The sequence below is a fragment of the Carlito syrichta genome, unplaced genomic scaffold (assembly GCF_000164805.1).
Source record: "Carlito syrichta isolate Samal-C Ts95f unplaced genomic scaffold, Tarsius_syrichta-2.0.1 Scaffold311694, whole genome shotgun sequence".
Lineage (NCBI taxonomy): Eukaryota > Metazoa > Chordata > Mammalia > Primates > Tarsiidae > Carlito > Carlito syrichta.
In genome coordinates, this window is record NW_007255790.1 from 147,795 (window position 1) to 169,415 (window position 21,621).

Consider the following 21,621-nt stretch of genomic DNA (forward strand, 5'->3'; position numbering starts at 1 on the left):
CTGCTCCTTTCTCCAACAGGCCCTGGCCATGGACCCAGGCCCCCCTCTCGGGTGCTGCCTCCACACAACACCCCAGTTCCTGGCACTCCACAGTCTCTTTTCTTGTAATCCCACCTCCACTGTCCACTCCTACCACTTACTCCTCTTCTGACCCTCTCCCTGTCTTCTACCCAATATTCATGCTCATCTTATAAAGCACATCTTTGACCATATGTGAAGCCCTTTCAAAAAACCTCAAAGGCCTTCCACTAGTCAGCCATTTCACAGTCATTCATTCCACTTGTGAAAATGATTCTAGTGAACATTCCCTTGAAAGCACATCTTAGGATGTGTTTTGGTGATCAGCTCATTCAAGCAAGTATCTTGATAGTGAGAAGGGATACATGAAATGAAAGGCAAATATATTTGATAGAAGAACAAAATTTCTTTCTGCTACAGGTTGGCTGAGCATGTCTTCCTGTCTCTCCTTGGAGCATATTGGCTACTCAAGGGGCCCTTTTAGAAAGTGACCTTGGCCTAACCACATGGAGCAAAGTGGGCATTTGTATCTTTTTTTTTTTTGAGTTGGAGTCTCACTCTGTCACTCAGACTGGAGTGCAATGGCCGCTCCTGGCCACTGCAGCCTTGACCTGCTGGGCTCCGGTGATCCTTCTGCCTCAGCCTTCCAAGTAGCTGGAACTACAGGTGCGCGCTACCGTGCCCAGCTAATTTTTTGATTTATTGTAGAGATGAAGTCTCGCCAAGTTGCCCAGGCAGGTTTCGAACCCGCAGGCTCAGGCAGTCCACTAACCTCAGCCTCCCAAAGCGCGGGATTACAGGCTGAGCCACCGAGCCTGGCTGGCATTTGTATCTTTTGGACAGAACTATTCAAAGTGTATCAGCCTGAGCTCTGTTACTTGTTGATACAGGAAGGTACAAATCTTTATATGTGAAGTAGTGATAATGACAAGATTCTATCTGGATGTAAGGGATACAGACTGCCACTCTGGAGGCCTCACTATGAGTACACAGAGGTAAAACAGCCCCAGGAAAGGATCCTTTAAAGGGAAAATGGTCATTGTACCTGGCACCAACATCAGTAGAAGGCAAGTCCATAGGGGCAGTGTGGCTTGGTGGTTATCAAAGGCTCCAGCTCTGGAGTGACCAGGGATGTTCTGATTCCGGTGTCCCAACTCTACCATTTACTGACTGCAAAAGCCTTTGACCTCTCAAGGTTTCAAGAAATGGGAATAATAGGAATGATCATAGTCCCTCTTCCATAGTGCTGCTGTGGGCATTAGCTGAGAAAGTATACATTAAGCACTTAGCACAGTGCCTGGCATGTGGGGGGTTCAATACATCTGGTTCTTGTTTTCACTGTAATGTTGACAATGCTGTTCTGGCACTAGTCATAAGGAATGGAGTCACCCCATGGCCTGGCTGGCTTCTTGTACGGCTAACCTCTGCCTGGCTGCAGGCTGCCCATGCAGGGGCTGGGCTGTGTTCAAGGGCAGGGAAGCTCTGCTGAGCTGAGGAACATTAGGGTCAGAGGGGATTCAGAAGCTTTCAGCACTTCAGGACCTCTCTCTGTAAGAAAGGAGGGGCTGGCCTGGGATCTGGACAATGCCCACGGTCTCTTTGACTCTGACATCCTGTGGGTCCAAACACCAGGTGAGCGTCTGAGACTCCGCGACAGGCTAGGGATTTAGCAGTGAATGAGACCTGACTCCTACTCTCAAGAAGTTCACCGGTTGGTGGGGAAAACAGAGAACCAAATCACCAAAATGCCATGTGGTTAGTGTTATAGCAGAGAAAAGAACACTCTGCTTTGAGCAGGGGCACGCAGCCAAGGCTGTATGTCAGGGCCAAGAGGAGCCATGTCAGGAGGGAGAGCTTCCTGACTGGAATTGCCGCATCTATCAAAGTGGTTTTTAATAGGAACAGGATAATTCCAGCTATTTTAGCAGGTTTTAATGATTCCCTAATCAGTTTCACAAGCCTCATTGTAACCTACATTAAATTACCTTCTCCTTGGATACATTCTACCCTCATGCCAGCTCTAAATAAATCCTGAGTAATATAAACAACACACAAATGAAATGTAACTGGAAACTGCTGTTTGGGATGAAACTCGGTACTGGCCAGAAATGCCTCTTCATTTCTTCCTGAGGATTGCATTAACTCTGTGCAAACACTCAGGGAACATTGGACAGTTTTTCAGTAATTGGGTGGAGGCTGTCCGGGGACTCACATGGTCACGTGTGAATTAAGACACAATTTCGCATTCCGCATAACTCAGGAGGAGAAAACAACCACCTTCTGCTGCAAGCAGTTCAGGGCACTTGTTCCTGGCATGCTTCCAAAGTAGTCTCTGAGGAATATTAGACAAAAAAATTTTTCTTTGGCCAAACACATTTGGGAAACGTAGTTTAAACAAAGTTAGAGAGATTTCCTCACTGTAGGAGTCAAAGAGAATTTAATATGCAACTTTAGTGTATGATTCTCTAGGAGAGGAATACAGAGTGCAAAGTTCCCCAGACACATTGACCCCGGGACACTTCTTCATGGTGTTTTCTCTGGAGACTGTGATCCTGAGAGGTATTTTAGGAAATGCTGATCTGTAGGTACTTTGCATTTCAGGGCTCCTGCTGGCGACCCTAAGGAAGTGTTGGTCCCACTTCACAAAGTGAAGCTTGAAGTATACCAGGTGCCTTTGACTCAGTAGAGTGAACTGAGAACACTTGAGGAACTATCCTATTTCTCCAAATTATGGGGAAGAGGACCTAAGTCTGAAATAGGGAGAAGCGTGTGTCAGCTCTGGAAACCAGGGAAGGCTAGCAATTTCAAGAACATTTTGAAATATCAGGCAGAAAGGGATTGAAGAAAGAGCCGACTGAGCTCAGTTCCCAGTATTTGAGGAAAAGGCTACCTGGGCATCGTGTGGAGGGTCCCAACCTACAAACTTAGATCCACCATGGCTGAGGCCAGCACAGGAGAGGACATGCCATGAGGGAGAGCAAATCTCGACTCCTTGCCTCTAGGAAGCGCTGTGGTGACAGGATGTCATCAGTGCTTCCTACTGGGGGTGCTTGTGACCTCAGTCATCTTGCCACCCTAGCCTTGGCCCTCAGACAAGTGAACCTTTAGAAAGATAACAGGTAAACTGCAGCAAAGCTGAACGTCCCTCTTCTGCCCTTGTCAGGGCCTGAAAGATCTTTCTAGAACTCATTTGATCATTAATGAAACCATTTTTAACTCTCAAAAATGAACAACCATATAGTGACCTTTCTAAGTTGAGCCACATGGAAAAAAAATCAAGCAAATGAAAAAGAAGATAGGGAGTCAAGGAAGTAGAGCAAACGTTTCCATTACAGTAGAAGACTTTCTTTATAAAAAGAGGAGAAGAGAAATCTAAGTTCAACTACTCAGTGTGATTTAAGAGGACACAATATTTATGTCCTTAATTCAACCTTAATTCAGCAAGAATTGAGTTCAGATGAAATGCACACTTTCCACATCAAAAATAAATGGCAACCATGGACAGAAGATTTGGATTGAGAAATTCTCCAAGATTTTGAAAGAAAAGGATACAGAAATTAATGTGGTGAGCAAAAATCCAAGCGGTGGAAAGGTCAGATCCAGGAAATCAACATGGAACTTCCAGAAATGAAGAGGGCAGCTAAGCAATGCAGCAACTCTAAAAAATCATAGACAAATTCCTTCCTTGGTGAAGAAAGACTAGAGTCTGCAGACCAACACAGCCTACTCAGCACCTGTTAAAATGAAGGAAAACAGACCTCTGCTAAGATGCACTTCAGTGAAATCTTGAATTCCAAGGACAAGAAAAAAACAATCTACAAGTGTCAAAGTAGAATAAAAAGAAAAATAGGTTACCTAGAGAAGAAAAGTAAAAGCTGGTCTCAGACTTCTCTAGAACACTGACTTCTAAAAACGATGAAACAGTGTTCCCAGAGTGCTGAAGGAGAGGACCAAGCAGCCATACAAAATCAGCAGGAAGAACTTCTCCGACTTGCAAGCCATCATAAACTGCAGCACCTGCTCACTCTTCTTGAAAGAAATTGTTTAAAGATCCATTATGGCATGGAGAAAATGAAATAAAATAATGGAGGGAGCATGATAAAGATAAAATGATGGGTAAGCAAGGAAACCAGTGAAGCCAACTTGATGTCTAACTGTAGGTAACATGGTCATGGTGTTTTGGGCAAAAGGCAAACTTGGTATCTAATTGTAAGTAGCATGGTCATGGTGTTTACTGCAAATGGTAAACTGTCTCTTGAAAGATAGATTAGCTAGCTAGATAGATATAAAATAGGTACTAGATATAGATAGACAGTAGATAGATATAGATATGATACATTGATTGAAAAGATAGACAGATATGGATATAGATAGATAGATAGACAGATGGATAGGTAGAAAATAATAATGGTCAAATTATTATTCTGGATGTAAATCCCCAGGTGAGTTCCACATCCATGAGTGGGGTCAGGGGAGGCAGTGAAGTTTGATGCTAATTCTTAAGCAAGAAGACTCTTTGGGTTTAGATCCTAGCTTCCCCATTCACCAGCTGTGGTCCTTGTCACCCCCACCTGTGGTCTCCCATCATCTCACACCTCTGGGCTCTCATAGACTCCACTCTCTTCCACATCTGCATGGCCACAGTGCTAATTCAGTCTCACACCTTCTCCCTGGGTTACTGCATAAGTACCAGTCCTCTCTGGTTCCTTTGCTTTCAGACCTATTCCTGTTCCTCCTCCCACTTCAATCCAGAAAATCTTTTAAAAACTTTAGTGACTCTGCTTAGAATGTGGGGAAAGGTACAAACTCCCAAGCTTAGCACACAAGGCTCCAACCCCAGGATCTGATGCTATCTCCCTGCCTAGTCGTCTCCCCTACCCACCATAGTGAAGCACACCTACTTCCCAACACAGTGTCTCTTTTCCACAGAGAGAAAAAGAGCATTATGGTAAGGGCATCACAAAAGCCTGGTTTTGCAACTCAATCTTACTCCTTAAAAGCTATGTGAACTGGGCTAATTGCCTCACTATTCCAATCTGCAGAATGGAGATAACAATAACAAAATGCCTATACCTCATCAAGGTCATTGTGAAAATTAAATAGCCCAATGCACATAAAGAAGTTTTCACAGAGCCCAGCACACAGTAAGCACTTGCAGATGAAAACTGAAATCACCATTACATCTCCCTTGCCCTTGGCCACACTACTTCCTATGCTTTTAGTACATTTTTTCAGTTAGCCAATTCCCATTTCTCCTTTATGCTTATGTTTTAGCTCAACTATTACTCTCTCTACTCTCTCTTTGCCTGCTAGGCTTTAAGTAAGGCTTGGCCACAGAGTACAGCAGGGAGAAGTCAGCCTGGGCACTCCCAGTCAATGGCATCTCCCTCCTACGTGTGTGCTTTCCCCATGTGAACCTCTGTTATGACCTTTGACTCATGGCTTTGCAATGACCTGTGGTCCCACTTGTCTCTACTGGACTGTGAGCCCTATAAGGGCAGGAACTGTGTCTGACTTGCTGTAGGATCCCCAGGACCTAGCAAAGTGCCTAGCCTGTGACAGGAGCTCAGAAAGTATTTATGGAAGGAAGCGGAAGAGTGCTTTTGCCCTGCCTGAGAAAGAAGAGGCTGCAAGACCTTGCCAACTGTTGTTCACTGTCTCATAAGCTAAAGTCATGGCTTTGATGTTTGGTGAGGTCCTGAGCAGAAGACTGAGACCTGATGTACCCATGCCACATGGGAAGGGTGGGATGGCTGGATGCTGGAGACACAAGTTGGTGGCCTCACTATAGACAAGCAGCTTTTGGAGACCTTCAAGTGAAGGAAAAACAAACACAGCATTCAATAAGCAAACTGCTAGAAGTGTAGAGCTCTCGTAGATGAGCTCATGGCAAGGCTGAGCTGTCTGGTGAAGTGACAGCACTGGCCTGACCACAGCAGATTCTAGCCAAAAACCCCAAAATAACCTCAGGCCTCTGGCATGCTGTGGCCAAGGTTTACTGAAAGTCTAGCAGCACTGTGAAGAAAAGCACAATTTCAGCAGTGAGAAAGCACACAAAGGAGTCAACAACTAAACCCCTTCCTGACTCAGATGGTCCCAGTGGGAAGTCACCTGCTCTGGGTCAAACTCCCCCTCCCCTGGGTCAGACCTTGGCTCTCCTGTGTGGACACACTGCCAGTTAACCAGACATTTTCCATGGATTGTGATATGATGAACCAAGCAGATCAGATGATGGTGACTGGAAGAGGAGGCCTCTGTTTTAGAAGACTTCTGACTCAAAGAAGAATGTCAGTCTGTGAAATGATAGGTGCTGAGGCAACAACTATAGGATGAAGGCAATTCACATCTTCAGATTTTTTCAGTGTCATTTGGATTCTGAATACACCCCACCCACAAGCTGTAAAACATAGCCCATCATGGGTGATTTCTGATAGACTAAACAGCTGAAGTGTTAGACAAGATAACTGACTGGGTCTCTGCCTTTTTGTCTTTGAGTTGGAGTCTCGCTATGTTGCCCAGGCTGGAATGCAGTGCATGCTCATGGCTATCACAGCTTCGACCTGCTGGGCTCAGGCGATCCTTCCGCTTCAGCCTTCCAAGTAGCTGGAACTACAGATGTGCCACCAATCCTGGCTATCTGCCTTTTTTTGTTTTTTAGTCACACTCCCAATATGTTAAATGAAACCTATTTATTATAACATGCTGTGAGGCTAATTGGGAAGTCTACTGTGTAACAGAAAGGGCTTCTGGAATGTACCCGGATACATTGTGACATTGACATTTAACACGGAGTCAGCAGGCACCAGGGTGAACTGAGTGTGTACTAACCCTCTTGAGTATAAGCACACATGTCACAAATAGGTTGTCAAAGAACCTGTTAAAATAAGTCCTTGTTTGCTCCACAAAGGCTACTCTGCTGCCTACCTTTAAAGATTTTCAAGGGTTGTCTTTGCATATTTTTGGCAACTTTGGTGCTCAGGATCTTAACACTTCCTAAACAAGTCATTGTTTATAATTAAGGAGCTTGAGCTCATGTGCAAGCAGGGGCAGCAATCTTCATGAACATGTACAAGGTGCCACCCAATCACTGAGTGAGTTGCTGCTTCAATGCTGAGATTCCATGGCCTTATAATAGGAAAAGAGTGCCATGACCTCATTTAAGCCAGTTCATCCAGGCCAGATGACTATCTCTGCTATTTTAAAAGAGTTCTGGGAAACTGGATTCTATAAACTTCTTTGGAAGTTTTGGCAAGAAATTCTTTCACATACCCATCCCTCTAAGTCAATTATTTATTTTGTCTAAGCAAGAGCCCCTCCTTCCTTCTCTCCTTCCCTCCCTCCATCCTTCCCTTCCTCTTTTTTTTCCTTCCTTCCTTCCCTCCCTTCCTTCCTTTCTTCCTTTAGTCCATCCATCTATCTACCCATCCATCCAGTCTTCATGAAATACATATCGTCTGTCAGGTCTAAGCTATGTACTGGGGTAAGAAGATAAATAATATCCCTTGCTCTTAAGTATTTAAACAATAAGCATAAAATAGTGTTATATGTGTTAAGAATGTAGTTATCAATCAAGAAACAGAGTATTAACAGACACAGAACCAGGTAGCATCAGCTAAATACCCTGTAGGCATGATACAACCATCATGCATGGAGATGGTCTTATTTTCTAGAACCTCTATTTCACAGAAACATGACTAACTAAATACAAAAACAAAACCACAACAAACACAAAACACAAATTCTAAATTTAGTGCAAACCACTCAATCCAACTGTCTGGAATATATCTTTAGAAAATTCAGAATAATTTTTCAAAAATGACATTTTCTCTGATTACTAAAGTCATGTAAAAATTTGGAAAATTCAGCAATGAATAGAAAATAAAAAAGTATCCAACTATCTACTATACAGAAATAACAGTGATTCATATTCTATGTACAGTTTTCAAATGTACAGACACAATTGATTCCTTTTAAATTAAAAATACAAATTGGGATCATGAAGTATATGTTTTATAGCCTGCTATACTTTTCTTTTTTTTGAGTTGGAGTTTCACTCTGTCACCCAGGCATGCACCCAGGAGTGCAGTGGCATACTCACGGCCACCGCAGCCTTGACCTGCTGGGCTTAGGCGATCTTTCCACCTCAGCCTTCCAAGTAGCTGGAACTACAGACACACGCCACCATACCTGGCAATTTTTGTGATTTATTGTAGAGACGAGGCACCAAGTTGCCCAGGCTGGTCTTGAAACACCAGGTGCAGGCAATCCTCTTGCCTTGGTGCTGGGATTATAGGCTGAGCCACCATACCCAGCAGCTATACTTTTTAATACCACTTAGCATTCTGCTTTGTTCTTAAATGTCCCTTGAAAGCATGCCTGTTTAACGGTTGTCAAGTATTTTATCAGATAGATGTTCCTTGCTATTTTTATTATTGTTCTTGCTGTTTCTTTTAGAAATGGAGTCTTGCTATGTTGCCCAGTCTGCCTCAAACTCCTGACCTCAAGTGATCCTCCCACCTCAGCCTCTCACGTAAGTGAGGATTACAGGTGTGCCACACCATACCTGCTTCATGCTACCCTTTTATTTTAAAAGAAGGATTTATTGAGAGCACAGAAAAGCTCCCACAGTGGGAGGGGACTCGAGGGGGTTGCCCACTCCATGCTACTTTTAACCAATAGTATTTAAATTTAGAGTCAAGGTTTTCACAATTACAAATAATGCTTGAACACACATGTGCACATCTCTGATTAATTCTTTTTTTTTTTTTGAGTTGGAGTCTCACTCTGTCGCCCAGACTGGAGTACAGTGGCCGCTCCCGGCCACCGCAGCCTCGACCTGCTGGGCTCCGGCGATCCTTCCGCCTCAGCCTTCCGAGTAGCCGGAATTACAGGCGCGCACTATCACGCCCAGCTAACTTTTTGATTTACTGTAGAGATGAGGTCTCGCTGCCCAGGAGGGTCTTGAACCCGCGGGCTCAGGCAATCCACTCAACTCAGCCTCCCAAAGGCGCGGGATTACAGGCTGAGCCACCGAGCCCAGCTCTGATTAATTCTTTAGAATAAATTCCTAGATGTGCAATTCCTGTACCTTAAGGAATGCACATTTTAAAGCATTTAATACATATTGCCAAATTATTCTACAAAAGACTTGTACTAATTTATATTACCATTAATTGGACGTAAAAGCATCCCTTTAAAAAAAAAACTTTACCAACACTGTGTATTTTGTCCTTTCTATTTTTTGCCATTTGATAAGAAAAGGTGGTATCAAATTGTTTTAATTTGCAGTTCTGATTAATAGTGAAGTCAAACTTTTCTTATATGCTTAGGGTGTCTACATATAAGTTTTCTAACATCAGTTCATATCCTTTGCTCATTTCTCTCTATTGACCTAAAATCTGCCTTCTGGTAACTTTCTCCTTTTGGTCCAAACTGTGCCTTCTGGAACTATCCTCAGTGAGGTTAATTCCTCCTTCATATGACACCCCCTCAAATACTTGAAGACAGAAATCATGTCTCACTTTCTCCAAGATAAACACCCCCGGCTCCTTTGACCATTTCTCATGCGGCAGTTACAAGCACCATCCTTGAAGACTCAAAGCATAATAATCCCACTGCCCCCATCATTCTGTATGCCAACACTCACAGTCAAAGAACTGCACGCAACTTCAGCAAGGCTTCTCCTGAACCGTTTTTGTAGAATCTCTGGATGCAGTCACCCACCTGCACCTTGGGTCTCACCTCTTTCCACCCACCACCATCCACAGGATGCTAAGAGTGAGTCTTACCACGATCAAGGCATTTCTTGTGTGATAACATGGTCCTGGAGCTCAAATAAAGTGCTAAGAAAGAGATCACTTAGGCCAGAGCAGGAAGAAGAATCTGCCTGGTATAATGAGAATGATGAACTAACTTGAAGAAAGCATCATGAAGGATGAGACAGTCACCTAGGAATGGGGTCCCAAAAGGCAGAATTTGGGAGTACTGATCCAGCATTATTATGGGCTTCCTTCAGGGAGCTTGTCTGGACCCCAGGAAGATTAGGAACTCTTCCTCTGTCCTCAGGGATGACGGTCCTGACCACACTCTCTTAGTCACCTGTGCACATGCTGGTCTTCCACCTGTCTGGGTACTCCCTGAAGGATGGACCTGTGCCTTGTACCTCTGAGAGCCTTACTCAACAGCTGCCCCAAGTGGCACCATCATAGATGCTCAGTGAACTGAGCCACTGTCAGAATTCTCCCTCCAAGCAGTTCACATCCCTTTGCTCTGCTTTTTCTCTCACCAAACAACCTTCTAAAACAAATCTGATTTCTCAAGTACTTCAAAACCTGATAGGTTCCTGGGACATTGGAAATGGGCATCTATGCCACTGACAAGGAATTGCATGGCATTACTGAACTACACCGGTTAGTACATCAGCTTTGTAGAACTCTTTCATACTCCCTAACTTTGGGCAATTTTAGAGCATTGTGAAGACCATTTCTGGATCTACAAAGCTGAGATTCAGGCTCTGAACACTGAAGGTATCCCTGCTTGTGAGTTCCCATACCCTTGAATCTAGCCGGAAGCCTTTGGCAAACAACATCCTAACACTTTTGTGTATTATGGCCTAAGTAGAAGAAAACTGTTAATGTATAAGTATGTATATCAATATATACTTTTATATATGCTACAGAACAATGTTGTGGTCAATGATAGATCACATATATGACAGTATTTCCATAAGATTAGAATACTGAATTTTTAATTTTATTGTACTTTTTCTACTTTGTTTAGGTACACAAGTATTTATCAATGTATTCCAGTTCCCTACAGTATTCAGTGAAGTAACAAGCTATACAGTTCTGTAGCCTAGGAACAATAGGCCATAACACATAGCCTGGTGTGTAGTACACAATACCATCTAGGCTTGTGTAAGTATGCCCTATGCTGTTTATACAGTGATGAAATTTCCTAATGAGGCATTTCTCAGACTGTATCCTCATTGTTAAGCAACTAATGACCGTACGAGGGGGGTCAAAAAACCTGGTATTTATTGATAAAAATTTGTGCACATATACATGATGGAATATTATGTAGCCATAAAGAAGAACAAAATTATGGACATTGAACGGATTTAGAGTCTATCATACTCAGTGATTTATCACAGAAACAAAGAACTGAGTACCACATGTTCTCACTCATAAGTAGACCTTGAACATTTATCATAATACAATAAGAAAGGGATTGGCAGTGGCAGGACACTGCCAGGGGAGGAGGGGTACATATAACATCAATAAGGGTACCTGATCTCAAACCAGGTGAAGTGGGGACCAAAGGGAGACCCAAATTTTACCTGTACGATGACCACTTATATATCTAATTCTGAATTGTACCCCACATCTTCAAGATAAAAGCATTTTAAAAAATTGTGTATTTATTTTTACAAATTTAAACTTCAGTCACCTTCAAAGTACTCTTCATTTGATGCAATATACCTATTGAGGCACCTTCCCTACTGCTCAAAAGTATTTGAACTCATCAGTTTTGATGTCTTTCAGTGCTTCTGTCATTTTTTGTTTCACCTCTTTCACATTGGCAAAATGTTTCCCTTTGAGGACTTTTTCAACCGGGGAATAAGAAAAAGCTGCTCGGAGTAAGATTGCGTGAATAGGGAGGGTGGGGCAGAGGGGTTATGCCGTTTCTGGTCATCTGGTCACAAACTGCTGAACACTCAATATGGTGTGGGCAGGTTGTTCGTGTAAATCACTCTTCATGAAATGGGCAAACACAATGAAAGAATCTCCAGAAAACCCCCCAAAATTCACTGAAACTGATCGCTGCCTCTCACAACTATGCTAGCTGGTACACTGATGTCAATGGATTCCTAGAACACTTACCTAGCAGAAGAAGCCTGTACTACAAGGGGCCTGCCCTCCAAAAGATGATTCCCAGATTTGGGGGTGTCTCCCCTCATATATGTACACATAAGTAAATGTATGTATACTAATTAAGGACACAGACTTTAGAATCAGGTTGGCTGGGTCTACATTCTGGCTCTGTTACATATGTACTAGCTGTATGAGTCTAGACAGGTTATGTCACTGACTGTGCCTCAGTTTGCTTGTTTATAACATGAAAGTAATAAAAGTAACTATTCCAGAGGGTTGCTGTGACAAATGAGTTGGTATTATCTAAAACATTTATAATTACATCTGACTTATAGCAAACATTCAGTAAGGGTTTATTATTATTATGTATATTAGATAACTGCATTAAAGAACTTACTAGGTTGGGTAGATAGAGAAAACTCATTCTTTACATTTTAAACAGCATTTAGAAATTATTTTGCTTCCAAATTGCCCATATTGTTGATGGAAAACCTTGAACACAAGGTCAAAGGTATAGTCCACTAGAAGACAACAAGGCTCTTGACAGAGCATGGAAATATTAAACATCTTAGCAAAGGAATGTACATGATAGGTCTGTGAGCTGGTCAGAGATAGGGCTTGGATCATTTCCCCAATATCAGAGATTCAATTTATCACTACCATAATCCAACACTAACATAACCCATTGCTTAACAGAGGCAATGTTATAAATTAAGTTAAATCTAGTTTATCTTAAAATTCATTTTTTTCATTTGCTTGCCAATGACTAAGATTCTATGAAATATTTTATTTATTTTAAGCATTAACATGGCACTGGTATTTCTCTAAATGTATTATTTTGCCATATGCTTTTAAAATTCAAATATTAGCCAGGCTCGGTGGCTTAGCCTGTAATCCCAGCACTTTGGGAGGCCAAGGTGAGTGGATCGCCTGAGTCCACGGGTTTGAGACCACCCCAGGCAACTTGGCGAGACCTCATCTCTACAATAAAAAAATAAAAAAATTAGCCAGGCATGGTAGCACATGCCTGTAGTTCTGGTTACTTGGAAGGCTGAGGCAGAAGGTTCGCTGGAGCCCAGCAGGCTGACGTTGGGGTGGTCCTGAGTGTGCCACTGTGCTCCAGCCTGGGCGATGGAGTGAGACTCCACTCAAAAAAAACAAAACCAAAAAAAAAAAAAACTCAAATATTAGTTTGCTTACAGGAACTGCAGTTGCCTGTGTAGAAATTTAATAAAAATGCTTATTTTGCATCTTGATTTGTAACAGTTATTGTTATAGCTGCTTTCTCTCCATGTTCCTTACATAAATGGATTCAAATTTATTCAATATCATGACTTATTTGAGAAACTACTGACATACACTATTGATATTTACTTTTATACTTAAAAAATACATGGTATACTGGAGGAACTCAAATCATTCTACAAAAAAGATACCAGCACACGTATGTTTGTTGCAGCTCTATTCACAATAGCAAAAACATGGAACCAACCATGTTGCCCATCAAAGCTGGACTGGATAAAAAAAATGTGGTACATATACACAATGGAATATTATGTAGACATAAAGAAGGACAAATATATGGATTTTGCAGCAACGTGGATGAAAATTTGGAGTCGATCATACTCAGTGATTTATCACAGCAACAAAGAATAGAGTTCCATATGTTCTCACTCATAAATGGACCTTGAACAATTATAATGCTATAAGAAAGTGACTGGCCGTAGTGGGAAACTGTCAGAGGAGGGAGTGTGGGATTGGCAGTTGAGGGAAACTGCTAGGAGAGGGAGGGGCATACCTCATCAACAAGGGTACCTGCATGATCAATGTTTATATACCTAACCCTGAAATGTACCCCACATCTTTATAATAGAAATTAAAAAAAAATACATGGTATAGGCCTTCACTAACCAGTACATTTGTTGGACTTTTTGGCCAGAATATTTTGTGTGCCACAATTTTTTATAATCTACTTTTTTGTTAATGCTTTAAACACACACAGAAAAACTATAGAAAATATAACAGGCATCATGTAACCAAACATAGATTTCCCCCAGCTGTATTGAGACATAATTGGTATATAAAAACTGCACATAATTAATGTATACAGTTTGGTGAGTTTGAATATATGTGTCCACTCATGTTACCATCTCTACATATCCATGACTTTCAAAAATTTCCTTATGTCCTTTTGTTGGTGTTTTCTTGGTGGTAAGAACACTTAACATGAGATCTACCCTTTTAACAAATTTTTAAGTGTATAATATCTTATTGTTAACTATAGGCACTATGTTATACAGTGGATCTCTGTAATTTACTCATCTTTTATAACTATAACTTTCTCAATATGCAGTTTTAAAACATAATTAACATTTTGTCACATTTACCTCATGTTATTTTTATCTCAAAGAAATAAAGAAAATCCAGTGAAATCGGAGGACTTCCTGATCCTATTCTGTTCCCTTACTCTACAGAGTTAAACAGAGGTATGTGGCTTTAATAACCATCTGTATGCTGATGACTCCTGAGTTTACATCTTCAGCATAAGCATTCTAACATACTATATATTTGATTGCTCATCTTGTCTATTGCCTATTTTTATCTTCAGAATATAGAATTGTGTCTATTTTAAACATTATCTACAGTGTCTGGAACAATATCTAGCACATATATTGCAGGTGATCAACAAATGTGTTAAATGAATGGATACATCTATATTTTCTTCTTTTCTTTTCTTTTTTTTTGAGTCAGGGTCTCACTCTGTCACCTAGGCTGTAGTGCAGTGGCATGATCATAGTTCACTGTCGCCTCGACCCCCTGAGCTCAGGAGATTCGCCTGCCTGAGCCTCCTGAGTAGCTGGGACTACAGGCAGCCACCACCACGCCTGGTTATTTTTTTTTATTTTTTGTAGAGACAAGGTCTTGCTATGTTGCCCAGGCTGGTTTTGAACTCCTAAGCTCAAGTAACCCTCCCATCTTGGCCTCCCAAAGTACTTGGATGATGTATCATGCCTGGCTGATAAATCTGTCTGTTTAAACTTTACTATATGCATGTATCCATAAATATTGTGTTAAAAAATATATACAAATGAGTCCCCACATTTTTGTAGGGTTTACCTCCAGGAACCCCATCATGTTTTTACAGTGAAAAACCGAGAAAATGATCCCCTGCCTCCAGCGGTGGGGGGCGGGGGGGAGATATGTCCAGAGCATTCTCCACAACAAATGCCTGTCCTCCAAGAGAAAAGACTTTACCAGAACCTTTTCTCAGTAAGGGGAGCGGCCAGTTACCCAGTGCCAGCCCACTCTATCCTTTCTATCTGCCCTAAGGGAATGAGGAGCTAAGAAACACTTATGACAATTATAGCCCCATGACACAGGTCCACTGAATGAATGAAATTTAATCAAAAGTTTATAGAACAATTACTCTTCTCTACTTCTTATCATCACAGCAACAGGGCTTTAATATAGTATCAGTGGATTACAACTGAAGAGCTGCAAGGCATAGACTATTTAAAATGGAGCTCCTTGGAAAACCTAAAGATAGTAGAGAGAAAAACAAAAAAAGTGGGGGAATGGATAACCTCTGGCATCTACAGCTACAACAAACATTAAACACAGCCCAACTCCTAATAAGATTAATATAAAACCTCACACTAAAGGCCTAGGTACCTCAGTTCCTATGACCTGATACATCATATCTAGATTTCAACAAATAATTTAACAAGGCATACTAATAGACAAAAAACAAACACCAGACTCAGAACCAGACTCAGAGATGACATAGATTTAGAAAATTCTAGAAAGGGAATTTAAAATAACTGTGATTAGTGAGTTAAGAACTCTAATGAAAAATGTAAACCATATGCAAGAACAGATCAATAATGTAGGCAGAGAGATGAAAACTCTAAGAAAGAATTAAAAAGACATGCTAGAAATCAAAAACACTATGACAGAAATGAAGGATGCCTTTGATAGACTCATCAGCAGACTAAAAACAACCAAGGAAAGTATCAGCGTACACAAAGGAAAGTCAATGTGAAATTTACAAAGTGAAATGCAAAGAGAAATAAGAATGGAAAAATAACAGAACACTCCAAAATTATGGTACAATTTAAAAAATAAATAATATATGTGTAATGAATACAAAAAGAAAAAAAAGAGAGAATTGAACAGAAGAACTATCTGAAGAAATAAAGTCCAAGAATTTTCAAAAATTAATTACCGATACCAAACCACAGATCCAAGAAGATCAGAGAATACCAAGCAGTATTAAAAAACAAAAACAACAACAAAAAACTCTACACATAGGCATATTACATACAAATTTCAGGAAACCAAACACAAAAAGAAAATCTTAAAATAAACCAGAAAAAAAAAAAAACAATCTCACACTATGTATAGAAGAACAACGATGAGAATTATTTGCGCTTCTTCTCAGAAATCATGCAAACCTGAGGAGAGTGGAGTGAAATATTTAAAGAGTCAAAAGAAAGCAATGGCCAACCTAGATTTCTATATCCAGTGAAATTATCCTTTAAATGTGAAGGAGAAATAATGACTATCTACAAAGATCAAAAACAGAGAATTCATCGCCAGTAAGTTCCTCAGGAAGAAGGATAGGACATGGGTCAGAAACTCAGATCTACATAAAGAAAGGAAAAAGAACATCAGAGAAGGAATAAATGAAGACAAAATAAAATATTTTATTTTTACTGGTTTTTTTTTTTGAGTTGGAGTCTCATTCTGTCGCCCAGACAGGAGTGCAGTGGCAGCTCCTGGTCACCGTAGCCTCGATCTGCTGGGCTCCAGTGATCCTTCTGCCTCAGCCTTCCAAGTAGCTGGAACTATAGGCATGCGCTACTATGCCCAGCTAATTTTTGATTTATTGCAGAGAAGAGGTCTCACCAAGTTTCCCGGGTGGGTCTCGAACCTGCGGGCTCAGGCAATCCACTCGCCTCGGCCTCCCAAGGTCCAAGCTGGGATTATAGGCTGAGCCACCGAGACTGGCTTATTTTTATTGTTCTTAATTGACCTAAAATCATCCATTCATTCAAAATAATAATAGTAGCAATGTACTGAGTAAAAAGAGTATATGTATAACTGAAATGAATGACAGCAATAGCATAAGGGATGAGAAAAAGGAAGAAGAAATACTTTGTTATAAGTTGCCTGGACTACTTATGAAGTGGTACAATACTATTTGAACATGGATTTATATTAGTTGTAAATGTATATGAGTATTGCAAACTTAGGGTGAACAATAAAATATTTTAAAAGAAATATAATTGATGTGCTAAGAGAAAAGAAAATAAATCATATAAAATACTCAATAAAACTTGAAAAGGCAGAAGAAGAGGGAGCAAAGAAACAAAGTTAAATGAACAGAAAACATGGCTGCTATTAATCAAACAATATCAATAATCATGTTAAATGTGAATGTTCTAAATGCACCAGTTAGAATACAGATTATTTGAGTAGATAAAAAAAAAAAAACTAGACTCAACTATATGTTGGCTACAAGAAATCTACTTTTAAATATACAGACATAGTTAAGTTACAAGTAAAAGGATAGAGAAAGATATACCATGCTGACACTAATCAAAAGAAAGCTGGAGAAGCTACATTAGTTTCAGACAGAGCAGAATTCAGAGCAAGAAAAATGATAAGGGAAAAAGAGAGGGTATTATTACATAAAGGAATCAATTCTCAGAGAAGACATAACAATCCTTAACATGTATGCACCAAGCAACAGACCATCAAAATATGTGAGGCAAAAATGGATAGAACTACAGGAAGAAATAGTGAACTACAAGTTCACTATCATAAGTGAATATTTCAACACCACATTTTCAGTAATTGAAGTATCAAGTAGGCAAAAATCAATACGGACATAGTTGTCCTAACAGCACTATCAATCAACTTGATCTAATTGACATTTAAAGACTACTTCACCCAACCAATAGCTGAATACACATTGTTCTCAAGTTGACATGGAACATTCACTGATATATACCATAGTCTGGACCATAAAATATACACAAATAGTTTAACATCATATATGTTATTTGTGTTTAAGGGCAGGTTAATTGAGATATAATTCACATACCATAAAGTTCACCATCTTAAAGTGTAAAATTCAGTGATTTTTAGTATATTTACATAGTTGAGTAACTACCATTGCTGCTTCTGTTGCCCCCCAAAGAAACACTGTACCCATTAAGTCATTTCCTATTCTTTCCTCCCTATAGCACCTGGAAATCAAAACATCTTTCTGTCTTGATGAGTTTGCCTATTCTGGATATTTCACATAAATAAAATCATATAACATGTGGCCTTTTGTGTCTGGCTTTTTTCACTAAGCATGACATTTTCAAAGTTTGTCCATGTTATAGCATGTTATCAATGCTTCTGTTCATCAGTTGGTATACATTTGAGTTGTTTTCAATTTTTGGCCCTATGAATAATGTTGCTATAAACATTCAAGCATACACTTCTGTGTGAACATATGTTTTCAAATTCTCTTGGGTATATATCTAGGAGTGAAAGCTGCTGAGTCATATGGTAACTGTATTTAACATTTCAAGGAACTGTTAGTGTATTTTCCAGTTGGCTGCACTATTTTACATTCCCACCAGCAACGTATGAAGGTTCTAACTGCTCCACATCCTCATCAACACTTATTACCTGCCTTTTATTTAAACCATCCTAGTGAATGTAAAAGATACCTCATTGTAGTTTTCATTTGCATAGCTTTAATGACTTAGATACAGCCACTACTTTGTTGCCACTCTGACTTTTTAGTGTGTCCTGGGTGACAGAACCTGGAAATGAGTGGCTTAGGCTCCAATCACCTTTATAGAATTAGATCTTTTTAGAAACCTTTGATCCAAGTAACAGGACTTTTTCCCATTACAAAGATCATTGTGTTCTAACTACAAAGGAAAATAAGAATATTTTCCTGCCTCTTCCTGTAAGGATACATTTCTCACAGAACACCATGGTCAGGCATGAGTGGCATCCAGTTCCCTTGGAATGCATATGCAGGCCTGCTTACCTGCTGGCGGCCAGGCCTTGATGTATCCTGTGCAGTGGACCACAGCATACTGGGCTTCCCCTTCTTTCACAGGACCAAGACCATTCCTAATGAAAGAATGTTTGGAAATTGTTTTTATCACATGAAGGTGAGGCAAAGATGTTGATGACTCCTTTGGCATCTAAGCTACTGGTTTCCCTTATTTGCCTTTGTGGTTTTGAAGCTTGACTTCCCATCTTCCTGTTTTTCTTTCTCCCACATGCTCTGCAAGTCTAAAATAAATTCCACCCAACTCCCTGTTCTCATCCCAGGCACTGACATGCTAATGTCTGGGTCTCTTGGTCCTTTCTACTCCTATAACCCTCTTCAAGTTAGGCTGCTTAGCTTAAGCAGTCTACTAGCACAGTCTCAAAATACATATCACCAAGGGAGACCAACCTGAACCTTTTCCTCATGGTGGTGATTCTGTTTAGAGGAAGGTGGTCCAATGGAGCATTTCCACACCTAAGAGTAGACAAATGTAATAGAAAGAGTAAAGACCCAGGTAGATTTATAAAACACACAGTGCTGTAGTCAAGTCAGTGGGCCTGAACTGAGGCTTACACCTTTGTTCAGGTGGGACCTACAGGCAATTTCCTTCCAAAGAAGGAAGAAAGAGGCTTGCATGCCTTTGAATTTTGATTGTCACTGAAGGAAGGAGAGTATGACCCATTTTACAGTATACCCTCAAATTATTTCAGGGCCCAGCCCAGAAGCTGGAGACCTGCAGAAATACTCTAGGAGAAACCTAGCCACCACAGTCCCGCAGATCATTTCAGTGGAGCTGTGTGTCTTTCAGGAAATAGAAAAGAGGGTGATGACAGCAACAGTGTCACTTCAGGGCTGAGCAGAAACACCAACTCAAAACAGATGTTGCCAGCTGATGAACAGTAGCATCTTCTCAGCCTTTAGCATTGCAGCTGTGAAAACTCTCACTCCTCCCACATCCTGTTCTAGGATGGAACTGTAAAGGCCGCCATACAGGCAAAGGAGGGAGGGAGGATGAGGGATGAACAGGTGTAGAATCAGGTCTTTCTGTGGGTCCCTTTCTGGGAAGCAGGGGATGGGAGGTGTCACACTGCCCCCTCTGGCAGGACCTTTCCTGCCACCCTTCACAACGGCCCTCCCAGTATATCTAAGGCGGAGAACATCCAAAGCCTGTACCATGACCAGGCTCTGATCACTGTTTGGTATACCCATTCTTTAAAGGCGTTTTCATTTCCCAACTACATCTCAAGTAATATCTTGGATGTATTAATTTTCAAGATAGCAAATAGAAGAATCCAATTATACTCTGAGACCTTGGACAGCTGCCAGCACTGTGTGGTTTTTCACAGCAGGATCAACCCATGAGACTGCTGCCCAGGGATGCTGGCATAGCCTTCTGCCATTTTCTGGAAGACCATGCTCAGTGCCTTGCTGAAACGAACTTGCTTTATTTAGAACTGAAAGTTATGGTCTCAGCAGATGGCAGTGCTGCACAATTCTCAGGTAAACTCAGGTAGTATGGGCCTGGTACTCCCAAAGTCAGCCGGAAGCACTTTCCCTAGAGGGCCACCAGGGTAAGGAGGGGACTGCCTAAATTTGGTTGATAGGGCAGTGATAATTGCATTATAAACTAACAGGAAGGATGTGCTATGAGTGTATATTGCTGGTGCTATACTGAATGCCCACCAAGTTAAGGCATTTACTTTACTCACTAAAGCACTGCAGGACAGACCCCACTGTGACCAACTACATTGACTGATGGCGTTTTATCCCTGGGTAGACATGGATGCAGGTGGACCCTGCTGTCCAGCTTGTCCCTGCCACTGAACGGGTGGGTATAGGCAGTCTCCAGGGACTCAATCCTAAGTTAAAAGGAGTTGTGTATGCATACTGTCTCTCCAACACTACCCCATGACCGAGGCAGGCAGTGAAGGGGATTTCATCCGTGTCTTCTGGAAGAATTCTGGATGCTCAGCCTGGAGAGAAGCAGATTCAGAGGAAAGAACAGCTAACCTCAAATCCCTGCAGGGCTATTTCATGCAAAAGGGAACCAAAGACCTCTGCCAGCTCTGAGGACCCAACTAGGGAATCAGATGTCCCCTCAGCACAGGCAACCCTGGTCACCTCAGGGGTGACCTGTAGATGAACAGATTATGTTGGAAAAAGTGTAGCTACTTAAAAACATTATTCTGAATCAGGGAAAAGAAACACCGATCTTTAAGCAACTATTGTTTAGAACGCCATAGCACCCAACAGACACCCCAGTAGGCTCTCTCTCTGAGGCCCAGTGCTGATCCTCAGTCCTCAAATTTGGGACTCAGCAGCAGCATCTAGTAGTTGATCACCTCTTCTTTCTGGAAAATTCCTTTGCCCCTTCCTGCTCCCCTCCCACCTGCCTAGCTGCTTCTCCCCAGTCTCCTCTGCTGGCTGGCTCTTCCCCACCTCCCTGAGGTAGGTGTGTCCCAGGGCTCAGTCGTCTGACCTCCCTCTGTCTATACTCACAGGAATGTCAGGCTCACAGGAATGCCAGGCTCAAGGTTATAGCGGCCATCTTGTTGATGTCGACCGCCAAGTCTATCTCTTCAGCCCCAACCCTCTCCCTCGGACTCCAGAATGGCATGTCTAACTCTCTACTCACCTACTCCATCTAGTTATGTGATAAGCATC

The 21,621-nt window shown here is 41.3% G+C and overlaps 1 protein-coding gene across 6 annotated transcripts in view; it reads right to left on the reverse strand.

Moving 5' to 3' along the window:
* Positions 1-21,621, reverse strand: part of ARNT2 (aryl hydrocarbon receptor nuclear translocator 2) — a 164,157-nt gene that overhangs the window by 74,677 nt on the left and 67,859 nt on the right. For all 6 annotated transcript variants that reach the window (XM_021718000.1, XM_008068945.1, XM_008068944.2 and 3 more), the window contains 2 exons: positions 19,366-19,431; positions 18,949-19,034 (listed from right to left, as the gene is read on the reverse strand). In XM_021718000.1, the coding sequence (XP_021573675.1) occupies positions 18,949-19,034; positions 19,366-19,431 (152 nt within the window). The remainder of the gene's footprint in view (positions 1-18,948; positions 19,035-19,365; positions 19,432-21,621) is intronic.